At 54.4% G+C, this 19,955-nt stretch overlaps 1 protein-coding gene across 1 annotated transcript in view; it reads left to right on the plus strand.

The window, feature by feature from the left end:
- Positions 1-16,753, plus strand: part of TTC7B (tetratricopeptide repeat domain 7B) — a 260,809-nt gene extending 244,056 nt beyond the window's left edge. The window contains exon 21 of the mRNA XM_011991788.1: positions 15,754-16,753. Within this exon, the coding sequence (XP_011847178.1) occupies positions 15,754-15,975 (222 nt within the window). The 3' untranslated portion in view covers positions 15,976-16,753. The remainder of the gene's footprint in view (positions 1-15,753) is intronic.
- Positions 16,754-19,955: the final 3,202 nt, after the last annotated feature.

A 19,955-nucleotide genomic window follows, 5' to 3' on the forward strand; every position in this document is an offset into this window, starting at 1 on the left:
GATGGAGGTCACACAGCAGGTGTGGGAGCATCGCCCTCTGCCCCGCGTGACTTCCCCCAGCCCTGCTCTCCTGCAGGGGGAGCATGCCTTCAGCCCTCTCGCTGAGATAACTGGGGACAGGCCTTAGCTGCCAGTGTTCAGTGATAAAAGGTCAGCCCTGAGTACAGTGAGCCCCTCACAAAGGGATGACCCCTGCCCCGCCCCACCTGAGGACAGGTGGAAGCAGAGGGCAGATGAGGCTCTGTCGGGGTCTTTGGGAAGGAGTGGGGTCAGAGTTTCTAGGACCCCCTGTCTCAGGCCCTGGGACTCCCAGGAAACCTCCCCGTGCAGCACTGCAGTGGCCACATGGGAATGGCTTTCTGACCATGGAGACCCTCCAACACTTCCAGGTCTGACACTTCCCCCACCAGAGCCCTGGGGTCATACCCCTGCCCGTATCCTCCCCTTCCCTGGCTTCTGGGGGAGCTCAGCCTCTGCCTGGGCCTGCTATTCTCCCCTGTGGAGGCAGTGGTCCAGGACCCCAGGGGAAGCCTGTGCCTCAGTTGGGCCAAGTTTCCGCAGAGTGTCCCTGACGCCTGCATCACCTCGGCCTGGCGCATATGACCTGGGGCACAGCGCCACCTTCCCCAATGTGCAGGGGCCCTGGCTTCCCCAGAGGGCAGGAGGGGTCTCTAGTGGGTGATTAGCACCAAACTTTCCACCGCGATGATCAGCCGGGCCATGGGGGAGCGCCGCCTTCCGGGCTGCTCTGTGCCGTTGGTCTCTGCCTGACTTGTTGTTGGGGAAGATAGGTAAAAATAAATAAATAAGTCAACCAGGGAAATGTAGAAATAAGTGAACAGGAGTCTCTTGCCCATTACCAGTGGAAAAGTACCAGCAAGAGGGGCCGTGTTAGCACCCACAGAAGACACTGGCTGGCGTGCAGCAGGCCCCCCAGCAGCAGGACCCAAGCTTCCTCCCTCCTATGAGCTGACAGCTACCGCCACGTTCCGGCCAGCCTCTGAGCTAAAACTCACTGCCTCAAAGCATGTCATTTAAACGGCAGATGGGGGAGGGGAGGCTGGAGACTCTGATGTTACCAAGGACTGCCCAGGCTTCAGGGTAGGGGGGATGCCTGGTGTCCCCACATATTGCTGGGGACCCCAAGGCTTCCTCCTGTCTCCTCTCCACCCCTACAGGGTCCCCACCCAGGCTGTGCTGCAGCCAGTGGACCTGGCCTTCCTTTCTCACTGACTGTCCTTTGATGTTACATGGGACTTGCTGGCCTGACACTTTTTCAATTAGGTCAGTGCACCACGCAGCGCGCCCGAGGTGATTGTGCTGGCGCTTCTGTGAGTGTGTTCGCTGAATTTGTGAGGGCTATGCCTTAGGCTGCAGCTGGCAGGGAGCTCACGTGGACCCCAGGGCACCGGGATTCCCCATCACCCTCCCCTGACGGGTCCCCGACGACCCTGCCCGCAGCAGCACCCAGGTGCATGGACACAAGGGTGACCAAGTGATTCCACTCCCAGGGCTAGGCAGAGGCAGCTCTCAGCTTGCCTTCATGCTCTTTTCCAAGCAGAAGGCAGATGCCTCCCTTGGTCTCTCCAGGGCTGAAGTCAGAGAGGAGCTGAGAGATGATTGTTGTTGAGGTCAAGTCATCCTTCTGTTCTTACAGCCATTTCTCCCTCTCTTTCCTGACTCACAAAATCACCACACCATTAATCCCAAGGGCAAGGAAAAGGACTCTGGGTTAGGCGGCTGGTCTGGAGACACAGTAGGCAGAGTGGCGCTGGTGCAGGTTGCAGGGAAGGGAACTGTGCTGTCCCCAAGCCATCCTGTCCTCCCAGCAGAATCCAGACTGTGAAGGGGCTGCTTTTTAGATTACCCTCCTGGACCCCTCAGCAGACACGAGATAGAGCAGCCATGCTTCAGGCCACCCAGAGGTAGACATCCCCACCAAACATCCCCCTTCCCTAGGTCCTCTCATGTCACCTGGGTCTCAAGAGCCCATGGTCTGGCTCACTTGGAATCTGGCAGCCACCAGGTGGAGGACGGGCCTGCAGTGCTGGGCAGAGTGACAGAGAACAGCAGGGAAGTCGGCTGCGTCACTCTCATGTCCCTGGAGCTTCTCCCGCAGGCTGGTGTAGGGAGTGCTGAGCCGTGGGGTCCAGAGTCAGCTGACCATCAGGGAAGGACTCTGGAATGTGTTTCCTGGTCCCTAAATGCCTGCTCCCCTCTCTAGAGATCTCAGTAGTCTGCCATGGAGCAGAGAGCCCTGAGTGGGTCCTCACAAAACCTGGGTTCTGACACCCCACGTCCACCTGGCTTGGTAACTGAACCAGGTACTTGCCCTCCTTCTCCTGACCTGGAGTGAGGTACCCTGTCACCACTAAGACCTTCCAGGCAGGGCTGTCGAGAGCTAGGAGCCTGCCCCGGATCATTCAGGTGTGTTCACCGAGCCGATCCACTCCAGGCATAATCAGACGCGCAGGGTCAGACCTCTGTTCACAGGAAGCTTTTGGAGCAGAAACATCAGATCCTATTTGAAGTTTCAGCTCCTCCTCGTCAGCTGTGTGGCCATGAACGAGCACCCTGACCCTGAGCTTCCGCCGCCTTCTTTGTTTAAAGTGAAGAGAACATCGTATTGTCTCTTTTGGAATGTCCTCCCTCATCCTCCTTCCAATAGGCCTTGCTCTGTCTGTGGCAGATGCTGGGATTACACATGTGAATGACTGAGGTTCTGGGGCAGGACCCACAGCAAACCAGCCCCTCCAGTCCCAAGCCTTGAGCGAGGGCAGGAGTGTGGCCAGAGTGGCAGCCTGTGCCACTGAGTTCCCCACACCTGGCACAGCGCCGGGTCATTGGTGCCAGAACACCCACAGGCGCTCAACGAATGTTTGTAGAGGGGAGGAAAGAACTAGAAACGGCTTTGGTTGGAGCAGAGCGAACAGAGCCCCACCCCCGGAACCCGAACACCCGGATGCTGTTCCTTACTCACTTCTGTGCTCTTGGCGGACATTTACCCTCTCTGGACCTCTGTTTGCTCCCCTATCAAATAGGAGGGCTGGTCCTTTGGGGGATGTTCTCATGTCCTGCTCACTGCCACCCTGACCACCCTCTGGACACCTGCTGCAGAGTAGGTGGGGGACTCTGGGGCTTTGGGGCTCAGAAGCTGCTGGCAGATGGGCTGCGGTCCCTCTCCGGATGTCCCACCAGTTGCCAGCAACTGTTCTTCAGTCTAAAAGCCACCACAGCCTGTGGATATTTCAGCACCAATGCTGAAGCACCCAGTTTCAAAGAAATTAGGCCAAGGGGAAATTGGGGGCCAACTCTGTGAGATTCACACAAGGCTGATCAAACCCTTTGGCTTCTGGCCAGGCTGCTGGTACCCTAGCTGCTGGCGTTTACTGCCTGAGAGCCCATTACTTTGCACTGCTAATTACAGAATAAGCTCCTCCAGAATATTCCAAATCATCCTGGAAGAAAGCAGCTTTATGAGATTCTGCCAGTCAGATGCTTTAAAAAGAAGACAAAAGTCAAAGTCATGCTCATATTTTCCTGGGGCTTAACAGAGCCTTCATTTGGACCCATGGCCAGGTCTTCTTCAAGGAGCTGTATTAAGCAGCAGAATTCAGGGAGGTGGGGAGAGTGGGCGGGAGGTCTGAATCTGCCATTCCTCCAAGGCCCCAGAGAGGGAGCATGCGCTGTTCTGAAAGCTCTTCCTATCCTGAAGGCCCATCAGGTGCAAAGAGAAGGGGCCTTTTCCACGTGGTTCCAGAGGACTCAGAGAACTTCAAAGCATGGGGACTCGATGAAGGGGACAATGAGGGCTCCACATTTAACCAACAGTTCAGACTGTCCACTCACGGTGTGGGCTGCCCAGGGAAGTCACAAGCTCCTGGTCCCTGGAAGGAGCGCTGCCCATCAGGGAGAGCCGCAGGGGCTGTGCGTTGGAGAGCCGAGGCCCAGGCACCCCCAAACCCTGCGGAGTTCTGCTTCCATGGCTGGTTGGCTGTTGGCTTAGAAAAATAAGAGATTTTTTGGAAAACAAATGAGTATTGTTTCCTTCTGAGTTGAGTTCAATGCTGGAAAGGCCTGAACCCCAGAAGGCACATTTCTCCAGATAAAATGTCTGACCTGGAAAAGGGGCCCCATGAGAGCGCAGCCTCTGCCGCCATCAGCTGTCCCGAGTGAGCAGAGGGGCTGCACCCGGGGCTGCCTCTGGCTGTGCTGCAGCCTGTGGTCCCCCCCATGCTCTGAGAGGGCATGCTGGGGGTCTCCGCTGCTCCCTTCTGGAGTACTCCACACACTCCCTGAGGAAGAGCGCCCTGGGGCGTCTGGCCTACGCCCAGACCACAGCCCCTGTCCCTGCCCCAGACAAAAGCATCACCCCGCTTCGTTAGGTTCTTTGGGCCTCATTCTTTTCTTTGGGGCTCCACACCCCTGTGTCTGACTGGGACTGGCTGCCGGTAACTGGGGGCATTTGTTTGGCTAACTTGAAGGGAGTGAGGAAGCAGCCACTCCGAGTTTCGGTTCTGACATTCGAGCAGGGAGGTGGGAGCCACAGGGACTGGAGGAGATGTGCCTTCCGTGTCTGACCCCAGGCCCACGGTAGACGGAAAAAGGTGTCCGGCCTGGGGGCTGGGCTCCCACTCACGTCCTCTGGAGCTCTCCTCCTTCATCTGAGCTGGTCTCTCTCGGAAGGATGCCCTGCTTAAGGCAGCGTGTCCCCGGGAGCTGCACTGCAGGTGCCTTCCCTCCTCCTGCACTGCCCTTCTGTGTGGGTTCCTGGACCAGCACGTGAGTGGCCTTTGTGGCTCTGGAGGTGAAGTGGCCACATGAATGTTCTGTCCCCACCTGAGAGCCTGGGGGTGGACAGGATTGGAGGCCACCCGGTGACAGTGGCAGCCATCATGTCACTGGGGAGAGGGCCGCGTGCAGGCCCCGGCCACCTGCTGTGTATGAGGCTTAGATAGGCACAGGCTGTCAGGAAGACCTGGGGTTGGCCTTCGGGGAAACTGGGTCAGTGCTGAGTAAAATGGGCCAAATGAGTAAACCAGCCCCACACTTGCCCCTGCCCAGAACTTGTGACCTGCTGAGAGGAAGGCGGGCCTGCCTGGCACCCAGAAGGTCCTTCAACTTGCTCTCGACTGGCCCAGTGAGGGACTGAGTGGTTGGCAGCGTTGAGTCCCACCCCATGGTGGAGCTCTGACGGGCAGAGGTGTGCAGGAGGTGTGGGTCTGTGGGGCTGGGGACGCCTCCCCTCAGCCAGAACACCGGGACCTGGCCCCTGTGGAGCTTCTGGCCTGGGAAGGCCAGCCTTCCGGCTGGTGTCATTAGCCAAGACACACACACTTGGCCCCCTGGCAAACCGGTACCATTTCTAAGCACTCAGAACAAACAGAAATGAAACACAAAACAGAGTCCCATAGAGACCAGGCCTCGCCCAGAGCTTCTAGAATCCAGGTGGAAAAGCTGGCACAGCCCCCACCCCACCCACGCGTGTTTTCAGTTCCTTTTCAAGGCATTGTTGGAAAGCGGGGTGGGGCTCAGGGCTGCCCCCTCAGCTGCGCCCACAAAATGCTTGTACTCAGAACTGACAGTGCCACTGACACTTGCCAGAGAAGAAAGGACCGCCCGGGAGGAAAGGAGGCAGGGGCAGCCCTCAGCTCTGTGTTCCCGAGCTGCTCCAAGGAAACCCTTTCAAAACCAGTCTCCTGTGGGCTTCTCAGAGTGGTTCTGGTTTGCAGTCTATTTATATTCTGATTTAAAAGAAAAATGTTTTTGAAAGCACCACCGCTGCCACCCTGCTTCTCTCTGATCAATGGCATCCTCTAGAAGGAAAATGCAAATTCCCGAGAAGTGGTGACTCACGTGTGCTGGTGTTTCTCATTTCATGCCTATGTTTCAGTGAATGCAGACGGCCAGACCAGCAGCGCTGCAGCTTTTGGGAAGGGGCCGGAGCCCTTGTGGGGTCCCCATTTTCCTCAGGTCAGGGAACCCACTCTTAGGAAAGAAACCCTGGTGGTGGACTTCCAAAAAGCCTAGTCTGCCATGGACATAGCCCCTGACAGGACAAGCAGAAAGCAGCTGGGGTCAAGGGCAGAGTCGGAGCACTGTAATCGGAGTCTAAAACTTGGAGGCTGACCCTGGGGCCAGGCTCTGCACCAGGCTCTCCAGACCCAGCCCTTCAGGAACCTACCATCTAGCTCCACTCTGTGTCCAGCAGGGTCAAGGCCTTGAGCAAGGCTCTTCTCTCTGGCCCTCTGTTTTCTCTGTAAGAGTGTTGGCTCTGTGGGTGGGTTCTGGGATTTTCTTAGAGAATGGTGTCAGATCTGTGGTGTATGAGCAAATAACCCGAGGGGAGGCCATACAGCCCACTGGGCTCAGCTGGGAGCAGCACACCTTCTCCCAGGGGGTGCTCTCATCCCCCAGAGACCATCATGCTAATGCTTCTGGAAGGAGAGGAGGCTTTGAGTATGCTGGCCTCCCTTGGGAGCACAGACAAGGGTGACCTGAGGCCAGAGCTTTCTTTGGGACTTCTCCTTCCCTACCACCCCACAGCATCCCACACCATCCCTCCATCTATCCAGCAAGTATTCCCCAAGAGTCTCTTCTGTACCAGGCCCACTCCAAGTGCCATACATGCAAAGACAAATCATGGCGGTCCTTGCTCTTAAAGAGGGAGACAGATGCAGGTGAAGAGTCAGCCAACTACTGGCATCACAGGAGGGCCCCCCTCCTCTTGGAGTCCCTAATAGTGTCAACTGAGGAATCAGGAGGTTCATACATTTGCAGAAGAGACTTCATTTCTTATAAAGGATTGCAGCCTACAAGGTGGCCATCTTGACTGGCTGGGAAATGTAGCCTCAGGCACAGACCAAAAACAAGCACTTTGAGAGAGGGGAGAATGGAACAGGGATTTATGTGGAACTGGTTGGCCAAGTATACATATTCAACAGGTTATAGGAGGAGCTATGAATATTCACAAAAGGGGGATGTGTGCATGTGTGTGACAAGCAAATATGCAAATTACATGTGTCCTATGTTCACTTTAGGGTAGAGACATAACATTTACATGCATTATAGTTCAGTCCTATACATCAATAGATGAGGCAGGGGTGGGAAGACACGCAGTGCTCAGCCTCTTACTAAACCAGCCAGAACCAGCCTGTGGTTGGTGGTCTCTTGTCCAGTCAAAGCTGCAGTTGCAGCTTGTGGGATGGGAGCTCAGTTAGGGTCTGGTGGTAGGTGAGCTGCAATTGTTTCAGTATTGCTTATCTGGAGGCCAGTGCTTGTTTAGCTGCTAGAGAAAAAGAAAAACCTTGTGGCAGTTAGAAGGCAGTTTATTCTTTCAGGGATACGTGACTTAGGCTTTGCCTGGCATGGTCTTAGGTCTGGTTTATGATTTGGTATCTTATCGCTCAGTGAGTCTGTTCCTTCAGTCGTATGGTCTCTAGTTTAACAACGGTAATGAGAACAGCCATAGTCCTAATATTGCTGAGAGCAGCCACCCACTGAAGGCGTACAAATGTGCTGGGCGATCTGCTAAGTGCCTTGCAAACTCGCAACCTCATTTAGTCCTTACTAAACGAGTTAGTCCAACTAACTCCCCCGTTGGTTGGTGTTTCTCCCCATTATGCAGATAAAGCATCTGACACTCAGAGTAAGTTTTCCAAGTAAACGGTGGAGCTAGGATTCACGCCCAGTCTGCTGGGGTGAGCCTAGGACTCACACCCCCAACCTCCATGCTCCGCTGTCCCAGAGAGCACCATGTCCTTCCCCGGTGGCCAGCCAGGTCCCTCCATGCACAAGCCACCAGCAGCAGCCAGGGTCTGTAGCATCTTTCAGACGCCTCACCTACACCCTGAGCCCCCAGGGTACCGTCTGTGGCCAGCACAACTGCAGCTCTGGCCACAGCCAGCTCAGCAGCACTGTCATCTTCCCAAAGGGAGGAGACAAAGCTGGGAAGATGGGCTTTCCACCCCAGAAGCCGCCACCACAGTCCCTGACACCTCACCATGAGGAGGCTGTGTGACTTTGTTCAAAAGTCGTGGTGGCGCCTGCTCAGCTCAAGTGGCGCCAGCAGCTCGGGTGGGTGCTGAGCCAGGGGAAAAGCCGCTGATCCTGGTCCTCAGCCCCCGCCGCCCTTGCCTTTGGGCCCCACTCCCTCTGGAGAAGAAGGGGCCCCACTCCAGCAGTGAAGTTTGACCTCCACTAGCTGCATGAGCTGCTGACTTGCAGATGCTGAGAAAATCCTTCGCCTCTCTATGGCAAGCCGTGGTGGGTCAGAGCACAGGCCCTGGGCCAGGCACACAGACTCCTGCTTAGTCCGTGGTAGCTTTAAACTGTACGCTGCTCTCACCGAGTTTCTGGGCCTGCTCATTTGTTCATTCTGCCCCAAGTTACTGGCCACCTACCCGGCGTCAGGCCTGGAGGTGCAGAGATGACCAGGGTTCACCCAGTCCCTGCCCTCCAGGCGCTCACAGCAAAGCCTAGTGGGGGGACAGAGCTTGAGATAAGCCACCTCAATTAATGTGGCACCCATCACACAGGATGGTGTCAAAAGCACTTTGCAGTCAGCAAAACATACACTACATTGATCATAATGCCCTGCACATGCACAATTAATAGAGCCTGGCGACCCATGAATTTGTCCTCCCAGGTTTACTTGTGTTTTTGGAGAAACCAGCTGATAACACTGCCTTAAGCCACTCATGCCCACCTCTAACCCCTGCAAAGGGTGATGGTGGAGTTTCTGACTCAGGAGCAGAACAGAAAGATCTTTAAGTGCTCCAGTACCATCCCTGACACTGAACGTCTTACCCATCAGTGGCCCTGGTGTGGCCCAGCAGGCTCTGCAGAATCCAGGCCGGCTGTGATGTGGCGAGGGGCAGCTCGCTGCTCTCTGCACTAACACTGCACTGCTACTCAGAGAAGCTGACAGCACTACCGGCAGGGGAGCCTGCCCATCAGCCAGGCCCTGGCGTAGGAAGCACTCGGAGTGGTTCACCTCCATCCCTAATGCTGAATGCTTGATTTCCAAAACATTGTGCCTGGGGAAAAGCGACAACCAGGTAGACCGACTGACCCCCACCCAGAGCTGGGCCACAGGACTTCTTTTCAGCAATGGCTTCTCCTTGGGAAGGATGCTTTCAGGGACATTATCTCCCTGTACCTGTACCCTTAGAGGGACAGTGGTCTGTGACGTGCTCTTGAACCCAGCAAAGGGCTGACTTTGCTTTTGCGGAGTGCCATGGGGATATCCAAAATCTCCCAAAGAAGCTTTTTTTTTTTGTCTCTGTCACCCAGGCTGGAGTGCAGTGGCATAATCATAGCTCACTGCAACCTCTGCCTCCGAGGCTCAAGCAATCCTCCCACCTCAGCCTCCCAAGTAGCTGGGATCACAGTGTGTACCAGCACACCCAGCTAAGTTTTGTATTTTTTTAGTAGGGACGGAGTTTTGCATGTTGCTCAGGCTGGTCTCGAACTCCTGGGCTGAAGCGATCCACTGGCCTCAGCCTCCAAAAGTGCTGGGATTACAGGCGTGAGCCACCATTTCCAGCCTCCAAAGGGGCTTCTGTCCTGCAGGCTTCTGCCTCAGAGGACAGTGCAGGCCTGCCCTGCTGAGGGCCTCCTGCACCAAGGCTGCAGCAGGAAACCTTGCACACAGGAGCCTTCCAGGGGCTGTGACACAGGCGCCCTCGGGGTCTGGCAAGGAGTTTAGCTCTTGGGCAGCAATTATCGCAACAAAAGGCAAAAGCGAGGAAGATGCTAATTGCTCTGAAACTGGCCAAGTCCATTTCATCTCATTTGAAATAACAGGTTTAATTTAATCTCTTATTGCCAATTTGGTGCATCATCAAGATCCTATTTGTACAAAACACCTGATTATGTTAATTACCAGCTTGGGAGGCAGCCTTCATCTGTGTCTGAAGAAAGGGACTAATAAGTTACTTCCTCAGTGATTTCCCAGCTCTCTGAAGCTCAGCTCCAGCCAGCTCCCAACCCACAGGGGCTGCAGGAACACCAGTGCTGGCGACGGTGGGAGTCTGTGTGCGCGTCCTCTCCACACACAGGGGAGGGGAGGGGCCCAGTGTCAAGGGCACACGCGGCACAGTTGCAGGCCTCCGCTCTGCCGCTAGCTACCTGTACAAGGGTTGTAGGCGGGTCATCTGGTCTGTGAAACTCAAGCCCCAGCAGCACTGGCTCCTGGAGGTGAGAGCGGATGGAACGAGACCTTAGTGCTCAGTGCTGCTGGTGATTTGCACCGGACCCCGAGCTTTTTGAGAGCAGGCCTGCGCTTACCCACTCTATCCAGCACCAAGCAGTCACTTGGTGGGTTTTGTTGGGTTTGATGTGGGGGCAGGGAGTGGCAGGTTATATGGTTATAAATGGTACTATGTCATTATCGGAATCTGCCTCCTGCAGGCTGATGGCTGGGAGCAGGGGCTGTGTGCTGCTGGGCAGCGCTGCTGGTTGGGGGCAGGGTGGCCGCCCGGCTCTGCAGGAACGGGTGCATTATGGCCTCAGGCAGATGGACAAGGGATCTAGCAGGAAGGCCCCAGGCTGACCGACCGCAGCTGGGAGGCAGGAGGGGGCTGGGGCTGCGTCCTGCAGAAACACGTTGGCTGACAGACGAGCCTGGCTGAACCCAGGGAAGGCTGGACCCAGCTGGTGCTGACAACAGCCCCATGCCAGCCTCAGGAGTTAGGCCTTTGATCTCTGGAGGAGAGAGCAAGCCGGGCCCCTAGAATTGGAAAGGACATGAGGGCTGCAGTGCAGAAGAGCACATGGAACCCAGGGAAGGGAAAGGAAGGAAGGGCCCTGGCCGGCACTGTGGGGCTTGGGCGGTGTGTCACTCCTGACAGCCAGACACAGCCAGGTCCCAGCGCACCTCTGGCCAGTCCTCTAGCTGTGCTGGCTCCAGGCAGTGGCTCTGACTGCAGCTGGAGCTTGTTCTGGCTGATCCCATCATGGGCTGATTTCTGAGCTGCTCCTGGCTCACTGGGGAGAGGCCTATTTTTCATTCCTGTGCCAAGCCTGAGCTGGCAGCCCCTGGCAAGTCTGCGATGTCTCCCTAAGCAGCTCCAGCTTTAGGAATTAATTCCACTGAACAGATTGCTCAGGAAGCTTCAAGGTCATCTGAAAATGGCAGTTCCTACGTTAGAACTACAAGTCCAGGTATACGGGCTGGAAATTTCCAAGCCAGCAAGAACCCTAGAACACCAGAGCACTGCAGAGGCTCTCTGGCCAACACGGAGGGTGCTGGCTCAGATCAGCCCCTCGAGGCTGGTTCTCTGCGGGACTTTTGGGGGCGGGTAGACATGCCCCTGCCCTATACCCTGCATCCCCCACAGTTGGCCAGATTCCGTGGCCTGCCACTTTCTAATCCCAGCAGGAAGGGACTGGTGGGTTCTCCCCACTCCAGCAGGGTGCTGAGAGCAGAGCCCTCTGGGTCCCCCTGGGCCAAGGCCCTGGTCCTCCTGGTCTCCACATCTCACTCATCCACTTTCTGGCAGACAGAATGGCCCAGCCCTTTGGCTCTGGCAGCCTTCCCAAGCCTCAAGATCACAGCTGGCCTGAGGCAAGGAGCCCTCCCAGTCCACAAGCAGATATACAGGATGCTTCTAAGATGCAGGTCTGAGCCAGAGGGAAGCTGTGCCTTGGAGAGGAGCAATTTCCCAATCATAACATGGGAAGGAGCGATAAAACCAGCAGTTAGTGGTCGGAGAAATGAACGGGAAGACACAGCGTGGCAGATGCCCCTTTCCTGTTGCTTGGATGTAACTGGGTTATTGCCTGAGTGCCCTGGGGCCTGCATTGAGAAAGCTCCACTGAGCTCTCCTCTGCTGGCCCAGGGCTTGCCCCTTAAAGCGACAGAGGCAATGTGGACCAGGTGGGAAGAATGGGCAGCTTCAGGACCAAGCAGACCTGGACAAGGCTGCAGTTTGATGTTGATTGGCCCTGGGACCTGGGGCGAGAACTTGGCCTTTCTGAAGCGCATCTTCTTGTATCTAAAGCAGTAGTCATAGGAGGTGGGCTAGCTACCGTGCTTAGCGTGGTGCCCTGTGGGGAAAAACCCTCCACTTGGAGGAAGAAAACAGCACGGGGCTGATGCTACAGTGGCAGAGCCTAGTGGGACCTGAATTATATTCTCCACCTACAACCAAGTAAGCACAGTGGCTTGCCACTCATCACCTGTTTGCCAGAAGCATGCAGCACGTGTCTCCCTGCCGGGAGAGCCACTCAGAAACCTGTTGTGTATGTTCAGTATCTTGATGCACCAAGAAAGCCATGCCAGGAAGGCGTGTGATGAGCTCCTGCCGTAACCTCTCCAGGCTGCTGCTCACAGCCGCTGCCCAGAAACCTCCCTTCCCTTGTGGTTACATTGGAATGTTCTAGAGTGAGCGCAGGCGATAACCTCCCCTCAAAGAAAGGGGGCAGGATCTCATTCGGCCTCATGTCCTACTGAGTACAACCTGGATGGTGGCCTCCCATTTGTTCTGCTGGCCTTTGAGGTTGGGAAGCGAGGATGTGGAGTTGTCAGTTTCCCTGTTAAGGAGGTCCAAGGTGGTCCAGAGCACCGTCCTGGGAGATGGACATGCCAATTTGCCACCCCCAGCTGGACTCCACACCCAGAAGCCCTTCAGGCAGCCAGGAGGTGTGGCTCTGCAGCGGCCAGCTACCCTCGGCTGTTTGGCCACCCTGGAACCTTCTCTGGCAGATGCCATCAAGGACCTGGTCCTATGCAGGAGCTCCAGCATGGACACGTTTGGATATTCATAAGAAAAGAAACATGAGGTGTTTCTGTTGTGTTCATGAGAAGGTAGAGCTGACCCTGAAGTCTGCTGTTCCTAGCCAGGATAGGGTAGCCCTCTCTACCCAAGGCAGCGTGGCCTCCGCTTCCTCCTCACCCAGGAGAGCTCCCTGAACTGCCTCCTCCTCCCAGAGCTGGGGGTCTCCCTCCCGCTTCTACTCTGAGCTTCCACAGGGCCCACACACTGCCCTCGGCCATGGGTCTCCTTGGCTGTCACCCCAACCACGTGCTCCTCCTGTGTGGACATCCCAGCTTTCTTGTCAGGGGCTTATGAAAGCCAGGTAGTCTCTCAGGCCCTGGGATGCTACTTCAAGGCAGGCACATTCCTGCCATCACACTGGCTGGTTCTGCTCCTGACAGCCACCCTGCTGCCCGCTTGCCTGTTGATGAAGCCGGGGCCTGCGAGCAGGCTGGGCTGCCTTATGAGTGACATGCTCACACTGCCTAAAGGGAGGGCAAGGCTTTACTGGGAGATTCAAGATGAGATTTGAAAGAGCAGAGGGCCATAACTCATTCCTCAGTGGGAAGACTAGACATTGTCAGGCTTCTCCACACTCTCCAAGAGAGGTAACACAAATGCAGTTTGACTTCTAAAGGGAGTGAAGAAACTGATTTTGCAATTCATCGAAAATAGTACAGGGTAAGATTGTCAGGAAACATACTAAAAGCAAGGAGCAGTGAGGGAAAGCTCTGACTCTACCTATTAAAACATAATTTGGGGCCAGTCGCGGTGGCTCACGCCTGTAATCCCAGCACTTTGGGAGGCCGAGGCGGGTGGATCAGGAGGTCAGGAGATCGAGACCATCCCGGCTAACACGGTGAAACCCCATCTCTACTAAAAAATACAAAAAAAAAATTAGCCGGGCCTGGTGGCGGGCACCTGTAGTCCCAGCTACTCGGGAGGCTGAGGCAGGAGAATGGCGTGAACCCGGGAGGCGGAGCTTGCAGTGAGCCGAGATCGCGCCACTGCACTCCAGCCTGGGAGACAGAGCGAGACTCTGTCTCAAAAACAAAAACAACAACAACAACAAAACATGATTTGGGAGTAACAGAAATGAAAACTGTGGTGCTGATGCAGAAGTTCGATATTGTGGCTCGCTGGAAAATAGTGAAAGGCCCCTGTTTCGTGTAATAATTCACTCTAGGTTGGAGGCAGTGCCTTACAAGAGAGAGGGGAGGGAGGATGAGCTAGTTTGTGTCTAGCAAAGTAGGAGGACTCCATCACTCTCTGCCAAGATAAAGTAGTCAACTACTTAAAGGACGGAAAATTACAATAAATGGAATTGAACATGTGTCTGCCCTTTGAAAGGATAACTTTCTAAGTTTTGAAGTGGCAAAAAAAATCATCAAAGATTAACAAATTTAATTTTTCAACTTAAAACTTTTCAAAGAAGAGAATCTCAAAAGTCAAAGAATAGGCTGGAAAATTATGGTAGCAGGTGAATAGCAATCTTGTGAAAGGCTCCTAAACAAAAGCATTGGAAATATTTAACCTCAATGGTTATTAAAGAAATACAGATTTCAACAAGGAGGGATATTCTGCACATATGACATTAGCAGAAAGAGAGTCATGATAGAAGGGGGCAGGTGACCACACAAACTGCTGATAGCTGAAAAAGTGAGGCGACCTTTGGGGATAAAATTTGCAAAATGTTTGGGGAATGCTAAAGAGAGTCATATCTTCTTACCCAGTGACCCTACTTTGGGGAGATTTGCCCTAAGGGGAGGATCTCCAAATAGTTGTCAGGCCTGTTCCACTGAACCTCCTCCAGGGCCACTCAAAGGAGCCCATGGGGGACACCGGACTCCCCTCCCCGCCACCCCCCCCAGCTGTTCCTTTTTGTCTGTTTATACATAGACTGTGTGGGTGTTCTCAGTAAGATTTCATTTAACCAAAGGTTTTCAGGGATACAAAAAAGATTGGAAATCCACTGATCTAGAGAACAAAGAGGCGCTTTCTGGAAAGATGTTCATGTCTGTGCGATTCAGAACAGCAAAGAGATTGGATGTGACCTAAATGTCTTTCCCCAAGGGAGAGGTTGAGAAAGTCCACACATCGCTTATAGAGGTGCGCGGCTTGGAAACGTGATGATGATGAAATAGGTAGGACCGATGTGTACACCCAACCAAGGAGAACGAAGATGACAGCTGGGCACAGCCTGGGGCAAGCAGGGACAGTGAGGTCAGGGCCTTTGTTCAGGGAAGGGTCTGTGAGCAATTTAAAAACTGTCGTCATCATTTTGATAGCATAATTCCACCCATGATGTTTCTTTAGTTTAAAAAAAAAAAATGACAGGCCAGGCGGGGTGGCTCACGCCTGTAATCCCAGCACTTTGGGAGGCCGAGGCGGGCAGATCACGAGGTCAGGAGATGGAGACCATCCTGGCTAACATGGTGAAACCCCGTCTCTACTAAAAATACAAAAACTTAGCCGGGCGTGGTGGCAGTGCCTGTAGTCCCAGCTATTCAGGAGGCTGAGGCAGGAGAATGGTGTGAACCCGGGAGGCAGAGCTTGCAGTGAGCCGAGATTGCACCACTGCACTCCAGCCTGGGCAACAGAGCGAGACTCTGTCTCAAAAAAAACAAAACAAAAAAAAACCACAGTCGCATCCCATGCTGACGCCACACTGGGTCAGTGCAGAGTGCAGACTTCCAATTGGTTCATTCATGGTTCTTCAGTTTTCCGATGAACCATATGAAGTTGCCATTTTTAAATTCAAAATATGGCTGAATATCAGCAATTTTGTGTTAGTCAGCTCGGCGACTATTTCGACTGTTGCCCCTGAACGCAGGAAGTACTTGAGAACTTACTATGGGCCCAGCCTAATGGTGATACATTCCCGGCTCCAAGGAACTGACTGGAAACTCAAGGACAAGTAGGAGCGCAGAGCTCCTAGAGCCTCTATGGCTGACTGTCTCCCTCTCTCTCTCTCTCTCTCTGACCCCTCCAGGCGCTGATCCTTCACCAGCTGGGCCGCTACAGTCTGGCAGAGAAGATCCTCCGGGACGCGGTGCAGGTGAACTCGACAGCCCACGAGGTCTGGAACGGGCTGGGCGAGGTCCTCCAAGCTCAGGGCAACGACGCGGCGGCCACGGAGTGCTTCCTGACAGCCTTGGAGCTGGAGGCCAGCAGCCCCGCCGTGCCCTTCACCATCATCCCCCGCGTGCTCTGAGCAGGCGCCTGCCAGCCTCACCTGCCGCTCAGGCCTCAGAGGCCCTGCCGGGCGCCAGGGCTTGTCCCATCGCCCCCAGGGGATGAATCTGCCGCACTGAGGCCAGGGACGAGCGTTCAGTGGGCCACAGTGAACCAACCAAACCAAGCCCGAATCATTGCTCTGCCGCGTGCGTTTCTCTTGTTGTTTTTTGCCAGCCCAATGATAGTTTCTGAACCTATTGACATTGTTCAAAATGGATCATGTGCCATATTTTGTTAGTCGACATCTGAGTTTTAAGTAAAATGATTATGGAATTAATCAGCAAATGTAGAAGAATATATTCAAAGTTAAAATTCAGTGGCAGAACAGATTATTTTTATCAGAGCTGTAAAGAAAACAACTGTCCTCTTCTCCCCACCACCCCTCCTGCCCCACCTTGGCCCAGAAACCAAATGTGAACTTCCTGTTTCCCACCTCAGCGCTAGTCCATGCCGGGAACCAGCTGACAATTTCTTGGTTTTACTGTCAATAATTATACCATGTGATCAATGACTGTCCTCACTTAGAACAAAGCCTGAGTCCAAGAATATTTATATTTTACCAATATATGCCTGTTACAAGAGAAGGAAATATGAGTTATTTAAGTTTAACTTTTTTATGTGAATTCAGAGTTTATTTATCGAGGGAAATATGTACAAAGAAGCTTCAAATGGATATTTACTGACATTCCTTATACATGACAGACACTTGGCTACATGGGAAGATGATGTTAATAATAAAATGATTTTTAAATGGATTCATAGCCTGTGTCATTCGTAAAAGCTCAAAGATCTGAGAAAGGCTTAGTTCCTGGGTTGGGGAGCTGTCTGTACCTGGGGGCCCACTCTGGACGTGTCAACCCTTGACGCTAGAAGGCCCAGCCTCTCTTTCCCCACTTACTTTATTTTTATTTTTTGGAGACAGGGTCTCACTCTGTTGCCCAGGCTGGAGTGCAGTGGTGCGATCACAGTTCACTGCAGCCTCGACTTTCCAGGTTCAGGTGATCCTCCCCTCTCAGCCTCCTGAGTAGCTGAGACCACAGGCGCACACTACCATGCCCGGCTAATTTTTGTTTGTTTTTGTAGAGATAAGGTCTCACTATGTTACCCAGGCTGGTCCTGAACTCCTGGACTCAAGCAGTCCTCCCGCCTCAGCCTCCGAAAGTGCTGGCGTGAGCCACCATGCCCGGCCATCTCCTCACTTATAATTTGAAGATGATCCTTAGGTAGGGACGTGTTTCCTGCATCCTCGGCACCCAGGCCTCGTTTTTGCAGCAACAGCCCTGGGCTTGGTTTGGGAATTCTCCTTAGCTCTCCCCCGATGGGGCTTTGGAATGGGGCATGCAGTTCAGGCCTGCCCAAGCAGCCTCCTGCACTCATGGGCCACGGAGGGTCAGGAGTGAGCATGTGACCTAAAGCGGTCCAGTCAGAGCGGGAGCCGCAGGGAAAGCTGTCGCTCTTTCCTGCTGCCTTTCAAGGGGAGAGGTGAGGCTGGAACTGCAGCAGCACTCTTGCCACCATGAGAAGAAGGTGTAGAGGTGTTTGAGCCAAAGTCCAAATCCCACAGAGTAGACAGCAAGACCAGCAACCAGAGAGAAACTGAGCAGGTATCTGCAGGCCCTCGGGGGTCCCACCTTTCCAGGACCCAGGGAAATATGGAGGGCTGAGCTCTGATCTTAGGTGCCCTGAAGCCTAGAGGACTGCATTCAAACTGGGCACAACCCGCCTGGCTCAGTGAGGCGGGCGGCCTAGGGGGCAGCCAAGGAGGGAGAGACGGTAAGTGGGAGCCCCAGCCTCAGCACTGACCCTGCCAGGCAGCACTTGTGGCTTTGAGTGGCCATAAGTCATGGGATTTGCATTGTAGGACCTGGGGCAGGTGCTCAGTGTGGTGGCAGCTTGCCCTGATTGGAGGCACAGGGCTGGGCACTGCCATCCCATGCAGGAGTGTGGGGCAAGGCCCACTGGATCAGGACTAGGAAGGGAGGAGGCTGGGCCACTGAGGCAGATGGTGCAGGCACCGTACCAGACATTGTCCGCCAGGCCCTCTCCTCAAAGACTCCTGTGCGTATCAGCCCTGTAGGGCGCTGGGGCTGGCACCTCTCCATTGTCTTCATCTCCCTTGGGAGAACCACCCCTACTCTCCACCCACATGGCTCAAGGATGGACACATGGGCCCAGCCTTAACAACCGGAGCCCTCCAGCTCCCCAGTGTCAGTGACTGGTTTGGGTTTGGGCATGTGACCCACGCTTGGCCAATGAGAAGCACCCCTGGGACTTTGGTAATGAAAACGTTAGAAAAAAAGCCTCTTTCTCTCCTAATAGGATGCCAATGGGATGCTGTGGGTGCCGTTTGACATTGTATGGGGTGGCCTACCTGAGAATGATGCCAACGCAGAAAAAGAGAATGAGGAGGTGGAGAGAGCTCGGCCCAGGGTCACCGCTGGAGCACCGCAGCCCGAGATTTCTCCATCATAGGAGCCCATACGGTTTCCCATCTTGCTTAGCACAAGCACAGCGGTTTCCATCCCTTCTACCTAAAAGGTGCCTAAGAAATGCAGGAAAGTCCTGCCATCCTTGGCACTCCCCACTTGGGCACTCTTCCAGACTCCTCAGTCCCCCACCTTAATCCCACTCACTCACCTCATATTCTGTTTTCCAGTAAATCCTGTCTTTTTTATCCAAATCGCATCTCAAATCTCTCCCATTCGCCTTCATCCCCAGCACCTTGGCCCCAGCCCCACACAGTCCAATGTCAGCAGAGCCCTCTTAGAAGGGAGGATTGGGTCGGTTCCCTCTATAAACCCCTGATGGCTTCTCAAGCTCTTGCCTGGAACTGGACTCTGTGTCCCAGCCCCCTGTGCCTGGCTGTGTGCAGCCCCTCTGTGTCCCAGCCCCCTGTGCCTGGCTGTGTGCAGCCCCTCTGTGTCCTGGCCCCACTGTGCCTGGCTGTGTGCAGCCCCTCTGTGTCCTGGCCCCACTGTGCCTGGCTGCCTCTCCTTCCCCAAGCCCTCTCGTGGCTCTGGCCTTCATCCTAGTCTTCTGACCTGCTGAGCCTTTCCCAACTAAGGACGTTCATCCATCCATCCATCCATTAACAGATGAGGACACAGACGCTAGACGCCAAGAGGGCAGGACACCTGCCTGGGGTCATCATGGAATGACCTGGCAGGACTGAGATTGAGGCAGGCCTGAGGGATAAACCTTTCAAAAGTGCCCAGGTCTGCCCAGTGGAGGCGTTTTTGGACAGTGAGATGCGGGCGATGCCTCGTTTGATTCCAGGACTAGTGCTGACCCTAACTTAGGCAAGGGGTTCCTGTTCCCTGGTCTTAGTCTCCCCCTCTGTAAAATTTCATTCATTCATTCACTCATTCATTCATCCAACAAATATCTATGGAATGCTCACAACATCCCAGATGCTTATTCCAGGCACTGAGGGCACAGCAATGCGTGACACAGATGCCGCATCCACTTAGGACCTACCTTCTGGTAGAAGAAAAAAGGCAGATGAGGAATATGGCAGGTGGGGTGACGCATGGAGAAAGATGAAGCCAGGGAAGGGGTGTAGGGAGTGGCAGGGCTGCCCTTTAGAGGGTGACTAGGGAAGCCTCGCTAAGAAGGTACCATCTGGCTGAAGAAAGGCAGGTAATCTGGGAGGAGGACGTCTCAGGGAGCAGGAACAGCAGGTGCAAAGGCCCAGAGGGGAGGGGGACGGTCAGGTGGTGAAGGACGAGAAGAGGTCAGAAGTTTAACAGGGGCCACACAGGGTGAGGCCTCGTGGACCATGCTAACGGTGTATATTCATTACCTGTGGTTGCAGCACACTACCATGAACTGTCTGGGCATGGTGGCTCCTGCCTGTAATCCCAGCACTTTAGGAGGCCGAGCCAGGAGAATCAGCTGAGCCCAGGAGTTCAAGACCAGCCTGGGCAACATGGTGAGACCCCTATCTCTACAAAAAAA

The sequence above is a fragment of the Mandrillus leucophaeus genome, unplaced genomic scaffold, assembly GCF_000951045.1.
Source record: "Mandrillus leucophaeus isolate KB7577 unplaced genomic scaffold, Mleu.le_1.0 Scaffold4, whole genome shotgun sequence".
NCBI classification, from domain to species: Eukaryota; Metazoa; Chordata; class Mammalia; order Primates; family Cercopithecidae; genus Mandrillus; species Mandrillus leucophaeus.